At 48.0% G+C, this 19355-nt stretch overlaps 1 protein-coding gene across 7 annotated transcripts in view; it reads right to left on the bottom strand.

Moving 5' to 3' along the window:
• The window catches only part of GPR143 (G protein-coupled receptor 143), a 50724-nt gene extending 32183 nt beyond the window's left edge, over positions 1 to 18541 (bottom strand). For 2 of the 7 annotated variants that reach the window (XM_077888305.1, XM_077888304.1), the window contains exons 1-6: positions 18231 to 18539; positions 13004 to 13113; positions 12082 to 12176; positions 4989 to 5081; positions 1932 to 2041; positions 534 to 642 (exon numbers count right to left, since the gene is read on the bottom strand). In XM_077888305.1, the coding sequence (XP_077744431.1) occupies positions 534 to 642; positions 1932 to 2041; positions 4989 to 5081; positions 12082 to 12176; positions 13004 to 13113; positions 18231 to 18495 (782 nt within the window). In that variant the 5' untranslated portion in view covers positions 18496 to 18539. Of the gene's footprint in view, positions 1 to 533; positions 643 to 1931; positions 2042 to 4988; positions 5082 to 12081; positions 12177 to 13003; positions 13114 to 18230 lie in introns of all 7 variants that reach the window. The other 5 variants (XM_077888307.1, XM_077888306.1, XM_077888303.1 and 2 more) reach the window with 4 other exon arrangements.
• Between the last annotated feature and the right edge of the window lie 814 nt (positions 18542 to 19355).

Here is a 19355-nt window from a genome sequence, read left to right as displayed (position 1 = left end):
AACAAAAGCAAACCCGAGATTTTTTGTGCCAAGGGCTTTGTATATAATCTGAGTAGATGGAAATATCTTTCCAGGACTTCATACACTGTGGACCTGCCTTCCTGTCTCATGTGTACTTCCTCAAAGGGCCCCTGGCATCCTTTCAAAGATTTCCTTTCAAAGACTCTTCTCTTTGCAACTTTCAGGTCACAATCGGAAAAGCGAAATGGCAAGCTGACTGCACATCCCTTCCCAGTGGCAATTAACAAAAAATAAAATAGGGACGCCTGGGTGGCTCAGTGCCTTCAGCTCAGGGCATGATGCCGGGGTCTTAGGATCAAGTCCCGCATTGGGCTCCCTATGGGGAGCCTGCTTCTCCCTCTGCCTATGTCTCTGCCTCTCTATGTCTCTCATGAATAAATAAAATCTTCAAAAATAAATAAATAAATAAATAAATAAATAAATAAATAATAAAATAAAATAATAAAATAAAAAGTAAAGTAAAATAAAAAGTAAAGTAACGTAAAGTAAAATAAAATAAAATAGAAGGTTACCAAATAATGAAAACCAGCATTATTTTGAAAAATCGGATCTTGATTGTGGCTCCCATCCGTCTCTCGTTCTCTGTGTAAATGCCTTGTCTTCCTTTAAGTAAAGAGGCCACTGTGGAAAAAAAGGATAAGTGCATGGGATGTTCGTTATTTACATTTCCTGAGTGACAGGGAAGGGAGTCCATGAGGATAGAAGCCCGTAAACAAAGGCAGCAGGGCATGAGGCACAGCAAGGTGTTGCCATTCCTCCTTCCCAGCTTCCAAGCTGAGAATGCAGGTTTTCAAACTTTCACTTTCAAGTCACTGTCAACTTCCACAAGAGCTGCAAAGATAGCACAGAGACTTTCTATGGACCTGAACCCACATTCTTCCAATGTCAACCTCTTAACACACCTAGGCTCACATTTGTCACAAAGGGATTAGCAATGGCGCTTCACTATTAATTAAGTTCCAGATTTTATTTGGATCTTACAAGTTCAAGAACTGTATTCAAAGGTTTATATTTTTTATTATAAATATAATGCACACTGGGGGCACCCGCATGACTCGGTTGGTTAAGCATCGGCCTTCAGCTCAGGTCATGATCCCAGGGTCCTGGGATCAAGCTCTGCATTGGGCTCCCTGCTCCGTGGGGAGTCTGCCTCTCCCCCTCCTGCTTTCCCTGCTTGTGCTCACTCTGTCAAATAAATAGAATCTTAGGGATTAAAAAAAAAAAGATGCATTTCTTCATTGTCATCTTCTCATTCTGCACTTGAGAGATCCACAGGGCTTGAGGTTGGAGGCTTGCTCCCCATCATGCTTCCCTGAGGATGCAGTGAGGACTGGGAAGTCCCCGTCCTCAGCCTAGCGGTCTTTCCAGCGCTTTCTGCTGGCTCACAACATCCTCCTTATCCAGTTCTTACCATTGCCTTTGACTCATTTCCTGTGCTCCACTTCCTGTTTCCTGCCCGACTGAGAAAAGACAGGCCAAGCACATCACAGGAAGGAGCCAGGCTCTCCACAATCCAGGCCAGACTCCATCCCTCCCACCCTGCTCCTCATTCCTCTCCTTCCACTCCTCTGACCTCCACGACTTTCCAAGGGCACTCCTGGGGCCCGTTGGGCACACTCAGGGCAGACCCACAGTGAGCCCAGATGGAAACGTAAAGTCCCTCAGTCCTGGAGCTATTCACCTTGGGCAAAGAACTGGTGTAGCCCGTAATTACACAGGCTTGCTCACTTTATTAATTCAACCTGCTTGCTTTCTCCAAGCATACTGTCCCTCTGTCTCTGGAGGATGACAAATGAGGTCGGTTGTCCCAGAGAATTCCAGAAAGGACCACACAGGGCATTACCTGAGCCCCAGGCATGGAGGCATACCCACGGCCATGCACCCAGAGTGCTTCCTTGTTTGTTGCTCACCTGCAGTCACGGTCTTCTGGAACAGGACGGGGTTGGCCACAAGGACCAGCAGCAGCGGCAAGTATGTGGTGACGTAGTGGGGAATGGCATGTTCCAGATCCCGCTGGCACCTGGGGGAGGAAAACCAAGTCATTCTCGAAAACAAGGCTTTGCCTAAAATACACAGACTTATCTGGAAGCTGAGATAAGAGGAGGAGAGTGAAAAGGGAAATGCATAAATCCACTTCTCAGTCTACCCAAAGGAAATCTGACTCAGAGCTTATGTCTGTGAAAAGGCAATAAATCACTGAAGAACAAGGAAGATCAATCATGTTTCTATTTGTCTTCTAACTGGGAGGACCTTGAAGGCATTCCACTGTGGGAGGTTTAAAAAGGTCCCTGCTGGGAAAAGGAAAAGATAGAAACAGACAGTCTGGAATGGGGGAGTCCTCGCACTGTGTCTCTTCAAGGAGAAAAAGACACAATTCAAGTAGAGACAGAGGCGCTCACTGAAGGAGTAAGGCTTTATTTAAAAAAAAAATTTTTTTAAAGATTTTTTATTCATGAGAGACAGGTGGGGAGGGGGAGCCAGAGACATAGACAGAGGGAGAAGTAGGCTCCCTGCGGGGAGCCCAATGTGGGACTCTACCCTAGGACCCCAGGATCATGACCTGAACCAAAGGAAGACACATAACCGACTGAGCCGTCCATGCACCCCAAGGACCAGAAATTCTATTGAAGGATCATGGGAATCATGTGATGCAGTGAAAAAGTGCCACACACAGGTGTGGGTTCGCCAAGGTAGGAACTATCAGCTCAGAAATGTATCCTGTATCAGAAAAAGGGCGAAGAGGAAGAGAGAATCGAAGGCAGAAGGGAGAGAGGACTACTCAGGTGGAAAAGCAGACAAGGGAGCACCCCCTGTGGCCGCAGAAGGTAGAAAGATAACAATGCAACCACTCTTGTTTTAATATGCATGGGCTGGTCAACCAGAAAAACCTTCTGGGTTTGTTTTTTTTTTTTTAAGATTTTATTTATTTATTCATGAGACACAGAGAGAGAGAGAGAGAGGCAGAGACACAGGCAGAGGGAGAAGCAGGTTCCATGCAGGGAGCCTGATGTGGGACTTCATCCGGGGACCCCAGGATCATGCCCTGGGCCAAAGGCAGGCGCTAAACTGCTGAGCCACCCGGGCTGCCCCCTGAAGGGGGAAATGATAGAAAATGCAAAAAAAAAAAAAAAAAGGTCAGGAAGGAAAAACACAATGCCCCCTTTTCTCGCCGTCACAAGGAACGCAATATCACCTATAAATACTACCTTCCTTCTAACAGAAGTTTTCATTTGCAGCTGTGAAGGCTGAAATGTGGTCTGGGAAGACTTGAGGAGAGAAACAAGTAGAAGGGCCAGGATCTCACAGGACAAAAAGTGAGCAATGGGTGAGAGGGTGAGGATGGGAGCCTGATGCAGGCCCAGGAGTGGCCTTGTAAGGTCCACGATGGCGCTCCTCACAAGCCCTGCAGCCATGGCTCCCTCATGCTCAGATGCAATCTTTCCAGGAGCCCACAGGTGAAGGCGAGTGATAAAAAAAACTCCCTTCCCAATGAAGTGCATTCCATTGTAACAGCCATGGACACCGCACTTGTCCTTTTAAAGTTCCTCAGGAGAGCAACTGTATGGATGGATCTACACAGAGCTTTGCAAGTATTCACCATCAACTAGGCAACCTTACCAATTTGGAGATGTCTGAGTAGCTGCAAGAAGTTAAAAAAAGGGGGGAAGAAGTAGTCTAATCATGGGTCAGCAAACTTTTTCCGTAAGGGAACATTTACAGTAAGTATTTTATGCTCCATGGACCACACAGCCTGTCAAAACTGACACTGCCAGGTGAAAGCAGCCATAAACTGTGCATAAACAAATGGGCATGACTGTGTTCCAATAAAACTTTATTTATAAATCCAAACAGAGGGCCAGATTCGTCCTCAGGGCTGTGCTGTGTTGATGCTTGTCTACACTGCCCTAAAATCACAAAGAGAAAAAAAAAAAAATCACAAAAAGACACCTGTTTTTCAGTTTTCCATTGGATGTTAGAATATACATCCTTGGGCAGCCCCGGTGGCACAGCGGTTTAGCGCCACCTGCAGCCCAGGGTGTGATCCTGGAGACCCGGGATCGAGTCCCACATCGAGCTCCCTGCATGGAGCCTGCCTCTCCCTCTGCCTGTGTTCTCTGCCTCTCTCTGTGTGTCTCTCATGAATAAATAAAATCTAAAAAAAAAAAAAAAAGAATATACATCCTTGGAGGGACTGTGAGACCTACAAATGATTTGCATTGATGAGATTTTTAAGATTGAAGAAAAACCTGAGACAATTTCAGGTGTCTATCTCCCTACATCTGTGTTCAGGATAGCTGAAAGATGAAAGAGAAGTGACAAAGTATAGCAAGCAGAGGCTCAGAACTAATTTTTTTAAAAAATTTTTTAAAGATTTATTTTTATTTATTTATGATAGACACACAGAGAGAGAGGCAGAGACACAGGCAGAGAGAGAAGCAGGCTCCATGCCCAGAGCCCGACACAGGACCCGATCCCGGGACTCCAGGATCGCGCCCTGGGCCAAAGGCAGGCACAAAACCGCCGAGCCACCCAGGGATCCCAGAACTAGCTCTTCTAGGAGCAACGCTCTGATTCTTCTAGGCCATTTGAATTCATCCTTAGGATGTTAAGTTCCTCTGCTCATCCAGAGGAAGCTGGCTTGAAGAATAAAAATTAAAGAAAAGGTGTGCCCGAGAAAGCTCCATCAATATGGAGGATGCACCTAAAGCTGTGTGCACATCCTTACATGGAGGAGACACACCTAAAGCTCTGCACACATACTTGTGTATACAGGTACCTGCACAAATGTGAAGAGCAGAGGCAGGGAAATGAACTCTGGAGTACAAGGTAGTGAGCCCCTCCCAGGGGATCAGCTGGGCAGGTCTGTGGACAATAGCCTGACCTGCAAGGCGCCCACTCTGGGCCAGTGCCCATGCATTTGCTGCAAGAGAACACAATGGGTCAGGGAGCTGGTAGTCCCGGATTACCTGGACACAGAAGGGTAGTAGAGCATGATCACTCCCTCCACGCAGAGCAGGGTGGCCAGGCCCCAGGTCATGATGTGGTAAAGGACGATGGTGCTGGAAGAGAAGCAGGACAGGGGTGTGTATGTGCGTGTGTGTGCGTCTTGCCTGAGAGCAGTGATGGAGACGTCCAGCAACAGAAAGTACCAGACCCACTCCTGGGCCCCCAGTCAGGAAAACGTACACTGAGCAAACCCTTGGCAAAGCCTATCCCTCTGTTTATTTTTAAGTTAAGATGAAATTCATATAATGCAAAAGTAACCATTTTCAAGTGAGCAACTCAGCAGCGTCCAGTAAATCCACAATGTTGTGCCATTACCTCCTCTCTCCAGTTCTGACACAGGCATCACCCCAAAGGAAAGCCCGAAGGCACAGCACTCCCCCTTCCTACTGCTCCTAGCCGCCAGCACCTGCCAGCAGCCGCCAGCAGCCACCAGCTGCCCTTGTGTCTCTATGGCTTTTCCTCTTCTGCACAATTCTTGCAAATGGAGTCACACTGTATGTGGCCCTCCGAGTCTGGCTCCTTTCACTCAACATGAGGCTTTCAAGGTTGGGCGGACCAAGGCATGGGCGCCTCATCAGTCCCCCTCGGTACCCGGCTTTCCCACAAAGCAAGGAGCTCCTATCCACCAACCTTCCCAAAGGCACTTCTGTACCTAAAAGTCCAAGGGTCTTGGTGCTCAGCCCAAACCAAGGTCTTGGAAGAAACGTGTGCTCCTGGGATGTTCCACGACAGTGGGGGGCTTTCCTTCCCTGCCTCCCTCCCCCTGCTCCCCATCATTCCCTGCATACTTAGCATTCCTGGACCATCTCTACCCTTTCCCATTCTAGGCCCACACACCCCACCTTTTCCCCTGAGGACGCAGGCAGCCAGCCCTGCAGCTGGGGTCAGAAGGCAGAGGCACAGCCATCTGTCCCTTCCAAAGCCGCCTCTTCTGTGCCGCAGGATGGCGGCCCAGGGCTCCACTGGATGCGCTGGCCACAACCCAAGACCCTACCAGACGCCTGGGAAATAGTGCAACCCCCAACCCACAGAGATTTTAACTCTGAAGTTCAGCTGTGTGGACGAGGGAATGGTCAGGGATCTGAGCGAAGGGATGCCCTTGTACAAGGAGACAAGAGGACAGGGAGACAGCACACAGGAAAGAGGTGCAGGAAGAAGAAACGTTTCATAGCCCGCTCTCTGGAAGGCCCCGAGGAAAGGACTCCAGCAGGTTTTCCCTCCCACATTGGAAATGGTCCTGGAAGCCGCCCTGCCCGGCCCTGCCCCAGGCCCTGCCCCATCTCTCAGGGTTTGGGAGCTGGTGGGGTGTGTCTTGCTCAGAAGCCAGAGGCTTTGCATGAAACAAAGGAATACAGGAGCAGCTTTCTGCAAGGGCCTGGGTGGCTGAATAGTGCAGAATGTCTGCAGGCCAGACCCTAGCCCAGGCCGAGGGACCTGGGAGAACGATGCAGCCACGAGGAGCAGCAGGCGGCTGAAGGGCCTTCTCCCTCTATCTGACCACTGGACAGCTTTCAGGTCCAGGCACTCGGGGGCCCTCCCCAGACCCCTTTTCTCTCACACTCGTGCTCACAAGGCAAGTAGTGACTTCAATTAAGGGCTTTTCCCATAATCTCATGCACCTTTTTAAAAACAAATTTTGCTTATTTGAGAAAGAGACAGCACACAAGAAAGGGGAAGGGGCAGAGGGAGAAGCTGGCCCCCGCTGAGCAGGGAGCCCAACTTGGGGCTCAATCCCAGGACCCCAGGATCATGACCTGAGCCGAAGGCAGACATGTAACCGACTGAGCCACCCAGGGGCCCCTTCTCCTCTGTTATTATTTAAAACCTTTACCATCCCACATCTGGAACAGAAGGAGCAGTTTAAATTTTAACTTTAAATCTGTCTTAATGACCTTTCTTAGAATTAAGATTTTAAAAAAGATTCTCCCGTGCCAAAGAAAATAGCTTAGTACCAGCAGGATCTAGAAAGGAACATGGAGTTTCACCCAGCCCTACCTGCAACGCCTTGCCCCTGCCCTGGAGTTGCTCAGGACCCATCCCAGGCAGCTCCCATCTCAACTGTCACCTGCACAATCAGCTGCGCTCCGGGCTCTGGAGCAAGCTGGCTCTGAAGAGAGGAGCTCCAAGCGTTTCTGCACCCACATCTCCAGCTCTGGCTCCAACACCCTGTGCCAGCTCCGAGGTGCCCTCACACCAGGCAGCAGGCCTTCTGCCAGGGGAGATTAAGGGCTGGGTCTCTGTGGCTCCAGAACACCTTATTTTTCTGCTGTGCTCTCTACTCTTTTTTTTTTTTTTTTTTTTTTTTTTTTTAAGATTTATTTATTTGAGAGAAAATGCAAAAGCGAGCATTGGGGTGGAGGAGCAGAGGCAAAGGGAGAGAGAAACCCAAGCAGACTCCTGGTTGAGCCTGGTGCGGGGCTTGACCCCATGACCCTGAGATCAGTACCTGAGCTGAAACCAAGAGTCAATGCTTAACCATCTGTACCACTCAGGCGCTCCAACCCTACTCCCTTTTGACGGGAGAGCCTGCTTCACTCTCAATGGTCTTCCTAGCGCTGGACCCCCGCCCTTACTCTTGTCCTTACAAGGCATCTGGACACTTCACATGTTTGGACGTTTGCCTCCTGCATGCCTGGCAGGTCCTCAGAAGCTATGCTCTGTCAGCATCCCCTAATCTCCGCACACCCCCTGCATCCTGCTATACTTATTCTCTGCTCCAAGTGAGTTCCAAACACTCTTCTGAGCATGAGGAGGGCGTCCTGGGGCTCTGCCTGTCTTCTACATCCAGAAAGCACTCAGGCGGCCCCATCTGACCACAGTCATCCAAAGGGTGGGGGTGAAGCAGTGCACTCTCCTGTTACAGCAAGAGATACACTCTTCTTCCAGCTTCCTTTTGGTGCCCCGAGGCTCCTCTTCTCTCTACAACTGGCTGCCTGTGAGACCTCTAGTGTGTCGTAACTCCAATCCCTCTAAAACCGAGAAAGGTATCAGACAGGAACACACACTTGCACTGGGCTTCTCAGTCGAAGACCTGTCATTGCTGCTAGTTGGCAACCCAAAGCCATTTTCCTTTGTCCTTAGTAACATAACCTAGACGTCATGCCAAGTAGCAGTATGCTTGGCTAACAGACTGTACTTCCAACCTCCTCTTGCAGTGAACTGTGGCCATGAAACTGAATTCTGGTCAATAATATGAAAGTGCAATTGTGTAAGATCCCCAGGGAGGCTGCTTAAAGGGAGCTGGCTCAGGGGAAAACAGGCCCCTTATGCATCATTGCTCCCTCTACTCCTTCCTGTTCCCTGGAATGCAAATGTGATGGCGAGAGTTCCAGCAGCTTTATTGGGCCACTATACCTTGAAGTTGGAAGTCCTACAACTGGATGATGGAGCAAGAAGATAGGAGCTTGGGTCCCTGATGCCCATCATTAGGGCTCTGGATTGCCTACCTCTGGCCTTTTTTAGCATGAAAGGAAAATTATCTTGTTTAAGTCACTATTATTTTATGTATTTTATGTAGCCAAACCTAATCCTCACTGGTACACCTGCTTGTCCGCCTTCGACCTTCACTGGCTTCCCTAGAGAATTTTCAAAACCAAAAATATATAGGTTCTGTATGGATGTATCAAAGCTTAGGAACAAAGGTAAAAAGATGGAAGGAAGAAGCACAAAAATAAACACTAAACTTGGGCAGCCCCGGTGGCACAGCAGTTTAGCGTTGCCTGCTGCCCAGGGCATGATCCTGGAGTCCTGGGATGGAGTCCCACGTCGGGCTCCCCGCATGGTGCCTGCTTCTCCCTCTGCCTGTGTCTCTGCCTCTCTCTCTCTCTCTCTCTGTGTCTCTATGAATAAATAAATAAATAAATCTTTAAAAAAATAATAAAATAAAATAAAAAATAAACACTAAACTTCAGGCCACAGAGCCCAAGGTTAATGATAAGGACACATGAGGAATACCAATGATTTTAGAGCAAGGATTGCCCGGCATATTCTACAGTCTGAATGGGACCTTTGTTTACTGATATTGGCTTTAAAAGTATATTTACTCAAGGGTGCTTGGCTGGTTCAGTTGGTGGAGCATGCAACTCTTCATCTCAGGGTTGTGAGTTCAAGCTCCACACTGGGTGTAGAGATTACTTAAAATCTGGGTAGGTCAGTTGGTTAAGCGTCTGCCTTTGGCTCAGGTCACGATCCCAGGGTCCTGAATGGAACTCCTCTTTGGGCTCCCTGCTCAGTGGGGAGTTTGCTTCCCTCTTCATCTGACATTCCCCCTGCTTATTCTCTAGTAAATAAATAAAATCTTTTTTAAAAAAATAAAAATAAAATCTTTTAAAAATAATAACAAAAAATGAATTTGTTCAACAAATGGTACTGGGACAACTAGACATCCACATGTAAAAGAATAAATATGGACCTTTTCTTCTTCACCTACACACAAAAATTAATTTAAAATGCTTCAGAGGGGGACCTGGGAGCCTAGGTGGCTCAGTCAGTTAAGCATTTAACTTTTAGTTTGGACCCAGGTCATGATCTCAGGGGCCTGAGATCAAGCCCTGGATCACGCTCCACACTCAATACAGAGTCTGCTTTAAATTCTCTCACCTTCTGCCCCTTCCCCCCAATAAAATAAATAAATAAAACCTTTTTTAAAAATTAATAAGGGCAGCCCCTGTGGCTCGGTGGTTTAGCGCCGCCTTCGGCCCAGGGCGTGATCCTGGAGACCCGGGATCGGGTCCCACGTCGGGCTCCCTGTGTGGGGCCTGTTTCTCTCTCTCTCTCTCTCTCTCTCTCTCTGTCTCTCATGAATAAATAAACATAGTCTTTTTTAAAATAAAATAAAAATAAAAATTAATAAATAAAATGAATCATGGACCAGGGCACCTGGCTGGCTTAGTCAGTAGAGCACGTGACTCTTGATCTCCAGGTTGTGAGTTCAAGCCCCACACTGGTTGTCAAGGTTAGTTAAAAAGAAAAATCTTGGGCAGCCCGGGTGGCTCAGCAGTTTAGCTCCGCCTTTAGCCCAGGGCATGATCCTGGAGACCAGGGATCCAGTCCCACCGTCCGGCTCCCTGCATGGAGCCTGCTTCTTCCTCTGCCTGTGTCTCCCCCACCCCCATGAATAAATAAATAAAATCTAAAAAAAAAGAAGAGCAGTTTTTCTTAAAAAAATAAAAAGAGAAAATTAAAAAATCTTTAAAATGGGTAACAGACCTAAATTAAAGTGTTCAAACTTTTTTGTCGTTGTTGTTCCCAAGTTTTATTCAAGAACTCATACAAAATATTCCACATAAATGAGTTTTAAGCCTCATCTTGCTCATTTTCCTCATCCTGGTTACTCTGGAAGTAATGCAATTTCTAAGTGTCTTTGCTGTTAGCAACTATGCACAATCCATCATGGAGATTATTCTACTTCAACTATTTTTTGGTGAGATATTTCAAATACCTTTTGGAACAAAGCACATTAGAGGCACCTGAGTGGCTCAGTTGGTTAAGCAACCAACTCTTGGTTTCGACTCGGGTCATGATCTCAGGGTCATAGAATCGTACTCCATGTCAGGCTTCAAGGCCAGCTCTGTGGGGAGTTTGCTTGAGATTCGCTCCCTCTTTGAGAGAGTGTGTGTGCGTGCTCTCTAATAAATAAATCTTTAAAATAAAATAAAAAAATTTAAAAATATACTTAAAATATAGTACATCCAGGGGTGCCTGGGGGGCTCAGTTGGTTAAGCATCTATTTGAGTCTTGATTTCAACTCAGGTCACAATCTTAGATGACATTGAGCCTTACATCATGCTCTGCACCAAATGCAGAGTCTGCTTGATATTCTTTCTCTCTCCCTCCACTGCCCTGCTTGTGTGTATGCATGCTATCTAAAATAAATAAATAAATAAATAAATAAATAAATAAATAAATAAATAAATAAAATGTAGTACATCCATAAAACAGAATACTATTCACAAATGAATGAGAAGCAAGTACTGATGCTGCTGCAACATGAGGAAAGCTTGAAAATGTCATGCTAAGTTTAAGAAGCCAGACACAAAAGGTCACATATTGACTAATTCAATTATTCAATAATTCAATTCATGACGCAGTGCCCAGAGTAGGGAAACCTAGAGACAGAAAATAGGTTAGTAGTTGCCAGGGGCTGGAGGATAGGGGAGGGTAGAGAGGAATTAATCAATGGTAAAGAGATTGAGGGGGGGTGATGATTAATGTCCTAAAACTAGTTGGTGTAACGGTTGCACAATTTTGTAAATATACTAAATACAATGGATACAGTTAAATGGGTAAACTTTATGAAACTGTTTTTTAAAAAAAAGCAAACAAGGGTTCCATCCAAAATGGGGGGGCACATGCTTCCTGGAGCAGGAGTCAGGGGAGCTAGGCACTCACCCACCTCCCCACCCCCTGCCATCCAGCTTCCCTTTGTCACTTAGGCTCTCTGTATTTCTGTTGCCCTAATGCACACGCACATCCCAGCTGCAATCCCAATGCACTCCTGAGAGCCTACTACGTGCCGAGCAGGAATCTCAAGCATTTACGTGTAGTATTGTGTTGACTGTCCTGTGACCTGATGAGGGAGTCCTATTTTATACCCAGGAAAACAGAAGTCCAGAGAGATTAAGCAACTTGCTGACAGTTCCACAGCTGGTGACTACTGCACGGGGCCGTACCCACTGGGCCATCCCTCACCAGGCAGCCACCTGCAGCTCCAGTGTTTTACACTTGGCATAATGTGTCAATACACACTTCAAAGAACTTTGTCCTCAAACCTTTAGATACTGTCAAATACTGTCTATATTCATGCCAATTCTTTTTTAGTATGTGTCCAAAATGCGAGTACTTAATCTATGGATCACTTATCATGGTTTAAAAAGCCTCATTTTAAATCTGCCTTCAGCCTTTTATAAAACTAAGCTGCCAGAGAGGTTTCTTGGAGAGGGGCTGGCTGACATCCTGTGCCTGCCATACTGACGAATATTTTGGAGCCTTCAGTGGTACCCCCAGCCCTCCATCATATGACACAACCTGGTTCTACAGGCTTCCTCTGAATACCTCTGTCCTGCTGATCTCCGGACTACCAGGTAGGCATCCACTGCATAGCAAAACAGCCACCAGAAGCAGGCGCTGTACAGCAGCTCGATCCACATCTGTAATCAGGAAGAGCCTGGCATCAAAGCTCCTGGAAACAGGCACCAGACTGCCCCACCCGTGAAATGAGCTGGCCTGACGTCAGGAAGCAGGACATGAAAGGCCTCGGGAGATGGTGCTCAGTCTGGGAAAGCAAGGGTGGGATATGCCCCAGGGCGGTGTGTGTCCTGGTGTGCTCAGTGGGACTGGCCTGCGGGCCCTGCCTCCCTGGACACCTGCAGGCGGGGGAGACGAAGGCCTCACAGGCCTCATGTGCACACTGTGCACCAGGGTCAGGGCTCAGGGCACCTGGGAAGGGGCAGCTCTCTGCTGACAAGGACAGACTTTGGGCGGGAAAGGGCTTCCCAGAAGAGGGGCAGGAAGGGGCTCCATATGCTACAGGCAGCAGGAGCCTGGTGCGCCTCCCGGGGTGGGCTGAGCCAGATGCTCCACTGCACACAGCTGGGAAGCAATGCGGGCAGAGGGGAGAGAGGCAGACGGTTCTGCACAGCAATACAGATACGTGTATTCAAATACAGGTTTCATTAAGCGGAATACATCCGATAAATCAGTAACTTTCTTCTTTCTCTCTCTTTTTGGCCAGCTGGTTTTAACTGCAGCTCAACCTAAGGTAAGGACTGTATACGTGTGCTAAACTGAGCTGGCAGTCAGGAGCCCCTGGAGGGTTCGTCACTCGCAGATGGCCCCCAGCCCCGGCTCTTGATCAGCAGGCTCAGAGAATCTGCATTTCGGACAAACCCCCATGGGGTGACACCACTCTTTGGGGACCACAGCCTAAGAGGAGCACAGTGTACAGAAGAGGGTGACCAAAAGGCGGTGTACTTACTGCACTCCCCACACAGTACACAGCGGGCCAAACGTCTGTCCCATTCACACTGGAGATGTTTTCGACAAGATCTGGGAATCCTAACCACACCGCAGATCGGAACAAGATACCTGAAAGAGAATCAGATGACACTATCATCCCGCGGGGGATGCATTCCAAGCCCCCCTCCAGTGGATATAGAAACTGCAGACTATCCTGAATCCTATATATACTATGTTTTTTCTGTCACATGCATTCCTGTGATAAAACTCTATTTATAAATTAGGTACAAAAGTTTAACAACTAATAATCCAATAGAACAATTATAACAATATACGGTCCCGGAAGTGATATGAATGTAGTGGCTCTCAACCTCCCTTACCGGATTCTACTCCCCCTTCTTCTCGTGCTATGTGAGAGGATAAGATGACTGGGTGATGAGAAGTGCGGTGAAGGACGCAGGGCAGGGTGATGTAATGTTAGGCTACCACAGACCCTCTGACAGCACCTTCTGAGGAGCACCTGCTCCCAGACCACAGTGCACTGCAGGGTACCCACAACCACGAAACCAAGGCTGTGGCTAAGTGTAAACTAGTGCACACTGTGATGCTCCTAATTCAGATCGAAAGCTCGTTGCTCTCTAAGAATAAGTAAATGAATGGATGAGTAGATAGGAATGCACAGAGAAAGAAATGAGGGAGGAAAGAAACACACAAGGGTGTGTGCAGAGAGACAGAGAAACAAGGAAGATCCAGGGAGTAATGATTTCGGTCACAAAGCCAGCACAGGCATTTTCTACCCCCAGTCATATCCTTAAATCCTTATTTGTTTACTTGATATGAAGAAGCAATTATTTGAATAACAATCTATATTTCAGGACGCCTGGATGGCTCAGTGGTTGAGCGTCTGCCTTTGGCCCAGGGCGTGATCCTGGGATCCCAGGATCGAGTTCCACATTGGGCTTCCTGCATGGAGCCTGCTTCTCCCTCTCCCTGCGTCTTTGCTTCTCTCTCTGTGTCTCTCATGAATAAATAAATAAAATATTTTTTTAAAAAAAGATCTGTATTTCTTGGCTATATTTTCAATGTCCGTGTCAACTATTCCTCACAGACGAAATAAATGACTGAAAAAGCACAATTCTGAAATGCAAAAAGATAGCTTTAAGAAAAAAATGCATTTAATATTTTCACAAATTAACTCTCGATGATTTGCTCTTGACTTTTATTATTTGTAAGTTTTCTTTGTTACTAGACCTAAATATCTAATTCTCCTCAAAACAGTATACGCCCTTAAGATATATATATTAAGGCTCCTTGGTAGGTAATGTGACACCCTGTATCTAAGCATATACTATGTAATATGATACTAAACGGTAACTGTAAACAGTACAAAGTTATACACTATGCACTGAAATACACTAATTAGTGTGTAATATATTGTTAAATATACAATGCATAATACTAAATAGACACTCTCATATACCATCAAACTCACACTGCATACTTCTCTACCAAATATATATTATACAGTACATCACCAAACGTAAACTGTGTAATATACTCTAAATATAGGGCACCTGGGGGCTCAGTGGGACAAGCATCAGCCTTCGGCTCAGGTCATGATCTCAGGGTCCTGGGACGGAGCCCCACGTAGGGCTCCCTGCTCAGTGGAGTCTGCTTCTCCCTCTCCCCCTCCCCCCTTGCTTGTGCTTGCTCTCTAAGAAACAAATAAAATCTTTTTTAAAAATGCACTCTAAAAATACAGTGTGGTGTATCCCTGGGTGGCTCAGTGGTTTAGTGCCTGCCTTTGGCCCAGGCCGTGGTCCTGAAGACCCAGGATCAAGTCCCATGTCAGGTTCCTTGCATGGAGCCTGCTTCTCCCTCTGCCTGTGCCTCTGCCTCTCTCTCTCTCTGTGTGTGTGTGTGTGTGTGTCTCTCTCATGAATAAATAAATAAAAAATCTTTAAAAAAATAAAAAATAAAAATACAGTGTGTGATACGCTACATAACATACACTAGGTAATACAATACTAAATTTACATTACGTAACACACCACTGAAGAGAAACTATGGACACCAAGAAAAGCTTAAGACAGATCTTCTCCTTATCAAGCACTGCTCACAAAAATAATGCTTTTCTTCTATAGAATGCCTTATCATTTTCAGCATCTAGCACTCCTCTAAGCCCTATAAGTGCCCTACATATTTTTGTATTGATATAAGTTGATGTGTGTCAACTTACTTTGGTAAACATTTCACTATATGTGTATGTTAAGTCATTATTCTGTAGCTCTTAAATTTTTACTCTACTGTATGTCAATTATATCTCAATAAAACTGAAAAAAAAATCTCTGCCCTATGAGGTAGGCATCTTAAGTATTCACTTTTCAGAGAGGGGTCAGTCATCAAGCTTTCCCTTTAATTCTGCCTCCGTTCATTTGTCAAGATCATGCAGCTCCCTTTCCAAAAGCAAGAACATATACAAATATTTTTCCACTGATCCTTAAAAGATACTTGAGTGCATCTTTATTTCCACATATCCAAGCTACAGAAACGAAATTGCTATTAAGATGCTTTTCCAGGGCAGCCCCGGTGGCTCAGTGGTTTAGCGCCGCCTTCAGCCCAGGGCATGATCCTGGAGACCCAGGATCCTGTCCCACGTCGGGCTCTCTGCACGGAGCCTGCTTGTGTCTCTGCCTCTCTCTCTGCCTCTCTCTCTCTCTATGTCTCTCATGCATAAATAAATATTTTTTTTTAAAGATGCTTTTCCAGGGGTGCCTGGATAAGAGTCATACACTCTTACCCAGGAGTCGTGGGTTCAAGCCCCACATGAAGTGTAGAGATTACTTAATAAACTTAAAAAAAAAAAAAAAAAAAGATGCTTTTCTGCTTTTCTAAAATGTTTTAGCAGAATCAGGAAGAAAACAAACTTCTGATTTAATTAACCCACACCAAAATGATTTCATCCCTAAGAGAAAGGAAGTACTGCTTCCTGTCTGATTCTTCAAATCTGAGAAAGTGACTACAGGTTCCACAGCATTTCCTGGAAGTCAAGGTCCTTGAGGGTCTCCAACCACAAGAATACAGACCGGGAGAAGGGGGCCTTAAGACACATGGTCATCTCTACTGCTACCTGCCCAAGGCAGGGTAGGAGCTGCAGCCATCTCCTCAGGGCCCAGAACCAGTGCTATCAACAGCCTTTGCTTCAAAAGCAAAATTACCAAAAAATACAATTCCAAAATGGTTAGCACCTGTCAGCCAACTGCAAAATAGCATTTATGAGACAACTGAACACATAGTAGTGGCATTAAAGAACTGATTTTCATTATTTTAAGGTGATAATACTAGTATGATAAACATATATATTTGTATACTTAATTCTTAACTTCAAGAACTGTATACTGAGATCTGTATGGATCAAAGTACACACATTCTGGGATTTGCTTCAGATTAAGCCAGTGGAGAGTGTGATACCAGGATGGGGTGTAGACAGAGTGAGGTCATGGGTCCAGGGGTTCATTAAACAGTCTTTGTGATTTTTGTTAGAAAGTTTTCAAAATAAAACCTTAAACAAATGGTCAGCGATATTTAGGTAAGAGATCTGTAAAAAGTGCCATGTAAGTTTAATGCAGGGGGTGGCAAAGTTTCTGCAGAGGATGGATAGAAAATATTTTAGGCTTTATAGGCCATAATTCTCTGCCAACATCCACCTCTGTCCTTCTAGGGCAGACATGGCAGGAGTCAATGCACAAGTGTCTGGCATGGGGCAGCCCGGGTGGCTCAGAGGTTTAGCGCCAACTTCAGCCCAGGGCATGATCCTGGACACCTGGGATTGAGTCCCACATCGGGCTCCCTGCATGTGGCCTGCTTCTCCCTCTGCCTGTGTCTCTGCCTCTCTCTCTCTCTCTCTCTCTCTCTCATAAATAAATAAATAAAATCTTAAAAAAAAAAAACAGTATGGCATGGCCCTGTTTCCATAAAACTGCACTGAAGAACATAGACATTTAAATTTTATTGAATATTTTATATGCCAGGAAATATCTTTCTTTTGATTAAAAAAAAAAGACTTTAGGGCCACAGAAAAGAGGAAGCAGGCAGGATTTGGCATGGGGGCTACAGTTTGGCCACCTGTGGTACAAAACCCAAGCCTGGGGACGCCTGGGTGGCTCCGTGGTTGAGCGTCTGCCTTCAGCCCAGGGTGTGATCTGGGGGGTCCTGGGATGGAGTCCCACATCCAGCTTCCCGCAGGAAGTCTGCTTCTCCCTCTGCCTGTGTCTCTGCCTCTCTCATGAATGCATGAATGAATGAATAGATAAATAAATAAATTCATTCCTAAAAAAACCCAAAAAACTCAAGCCTGACAATTTATATGTATTAGGGATACATACACCAAGTTTTCTTCCTGATTCTGCTAAATCATTTTGGAAATGACTCTAGGTGTGTATATACACAAAATATTGTTAGTCTCTGGCAGAATTATGGATCCATTATAGTATCTGTGTTTTGCTAACCTCCCCATCTAAAGTTTCTCCTAGTAAGCTTTTAATAACAAACTTTTTTTCCTCCAACAAATGTCCCCGACGCATATTTTTACTGCCTACCTTGTATGCGGAGTCCCCTGGCCGTCCTGTCTGGTACCTAGGGAGCCTCCTTTGATTTCATCCTCTAGGCTAGGACTATGCAGACAACCCGCCCAACCCAAGGGCAGTGCTCAGGGCCCCGTGCACCGTGCACGGTGCAACCCAGCAGGTCGCACCCGGCTGGCCACGCTCCCTCCCCAGGCACCTAGCAGGTCCCAACCTGCGGGCCACCATCCCTCCCCGGGCACCTGGCAGGTCCTAACCTGCAGGCCACGCTCCCTCCCAGGGCACCCAGCAGGTCCCATCCCGAGGGCCACACTCCCTCCCCGGGCACCGAGCAGGTCCCACCCCGCGGGCCGCGGGCCCTTCCCAGGCACCCAGCAGGTCCCAACCTGCGGGCCACCTTCCCTCCCCGGGCACCCAGCAGGTCCCAACCTGCAGGCCACACTCCCTCCCAGGGCACCGAGCAGGTCCCATCCCGAGCGCCACGCTCCCTCCCCGGGCACCGAGCAGGTCCCACCCCGCGGGCCGCGCGCCCTCCCCGGGCACCGAGCAGGTCCCAACCTGCAGGCCACACTCCCTCCCCGGGCACCCAGCAGGTCCCATCCCGAGGGCCACCATCCGTCCCCGCGCACCGAGCAGGTCCCACCCCGCGGCCGCGCGCCTCACCCAGGCACCCGAGCAGGTCGCAGGCGGCGGCGGCGCGCAGGATGCGCACGGAGGCCGGGGCGCGCGGCGAGGCGGGCGGGGCGGCGGGGCTCCCGGGGCCCGCGGGCCGGCGGCGGGGCAGCAGCTGCAGCAGGCCGAGCGCCACACTGCAGGCGCCGCTGCCCAGGCACAGCGCGTGGAACGCCCGCGGCTGGAAGCTCAGCACCAGCTGCGTGGCGGCGTCCCGCGTGGGGCAGCAGTAGGTCCCGAGGCGCGGGGAGGCCATGGGCCGTGCTGCCGGGTCCCAGCGGCCCGTCTGGGTCAGGTGCCCGCGGGGTGGGAGATCATGTGCCCGGGCCGTCGCCGCACCCCCGCCCCGGCCCCGCGCGTGCGGAGAAGGCGCTGCCGCGGCGGGCGGCGGGGGGGCTGCGCCCTCTGCTAAGGCCACGAGGGCTCACGAGGGTGAGGCTGGGTCCGGAGGAGGAGGGGTGCGGGGAGGGGAAGCGCCCAGGCGCGCAGGTCAGCCTTCCCCACTTGCACCGAGCCAGCTCCCAAACTGCCATGTCGCCGTCACCGATCTGACCACGAACGCACGCCCCGTTTGCCAGCTCTGTCCTACCTGGGACCCGGCATCCCTAATTCTGATGCGTTACAGGCACCCCAACAAGTTCATAACCCCCGAGGCGGCGGGTGTTAAAATAGTGCTCTTTCACGCCCCCACTCCGCCTCGGAAACACCCGCAGACGTAGGCTTTTCGGAGAATTCAAATCTTAGACAAAGACAGAGGCACTTGGCCTAAGGAGACACGTCCACGCTGACATTTTGCACTTCATTGTTCAGTGTTCCGTTTTCACTGTTTCCATTTAGGTTCTGGTATTCTCAATTAGCTTTCAAGAGTAATTAAAAAAAAAAAGCCCAAGCAGCCACCCTTTGATCTCTGTCCCCAATAAATGGGCCCCTCTCCAGGTTTTCTCCAAATCAGCCGAAGAGAAGGCATCCCCACTGTTCCTCCCTCCCCTCACTTATTAAACACCTAAATGCAAACACATGCCCTCCCGCCCAGCTGTTCATCTGCATTTCCACCGCCAGCTTTGCAACTTTAAGGCAAAGTTTGGGCTCAGCTCCTAGGCCTTCTTCCTGGAAGAC

Source organism: Canis aureus, chromosome X (assembly GCF_053574225.1).
Source record: "Canis aureus isolate CA01 chromosome X, VMU_Caureus_v.1.0, whole genome shotgun sequence".
Classification (NCBI taxonomy): domain Eukaryota; kingdom Metazoa; phylum Chordata; class Mammalia; order Carnivora; family Canidae; genus Canis; species Canis aureus.
This window is presented reverse-complemented; position numbering and strand designations above follow the sequence as displayed.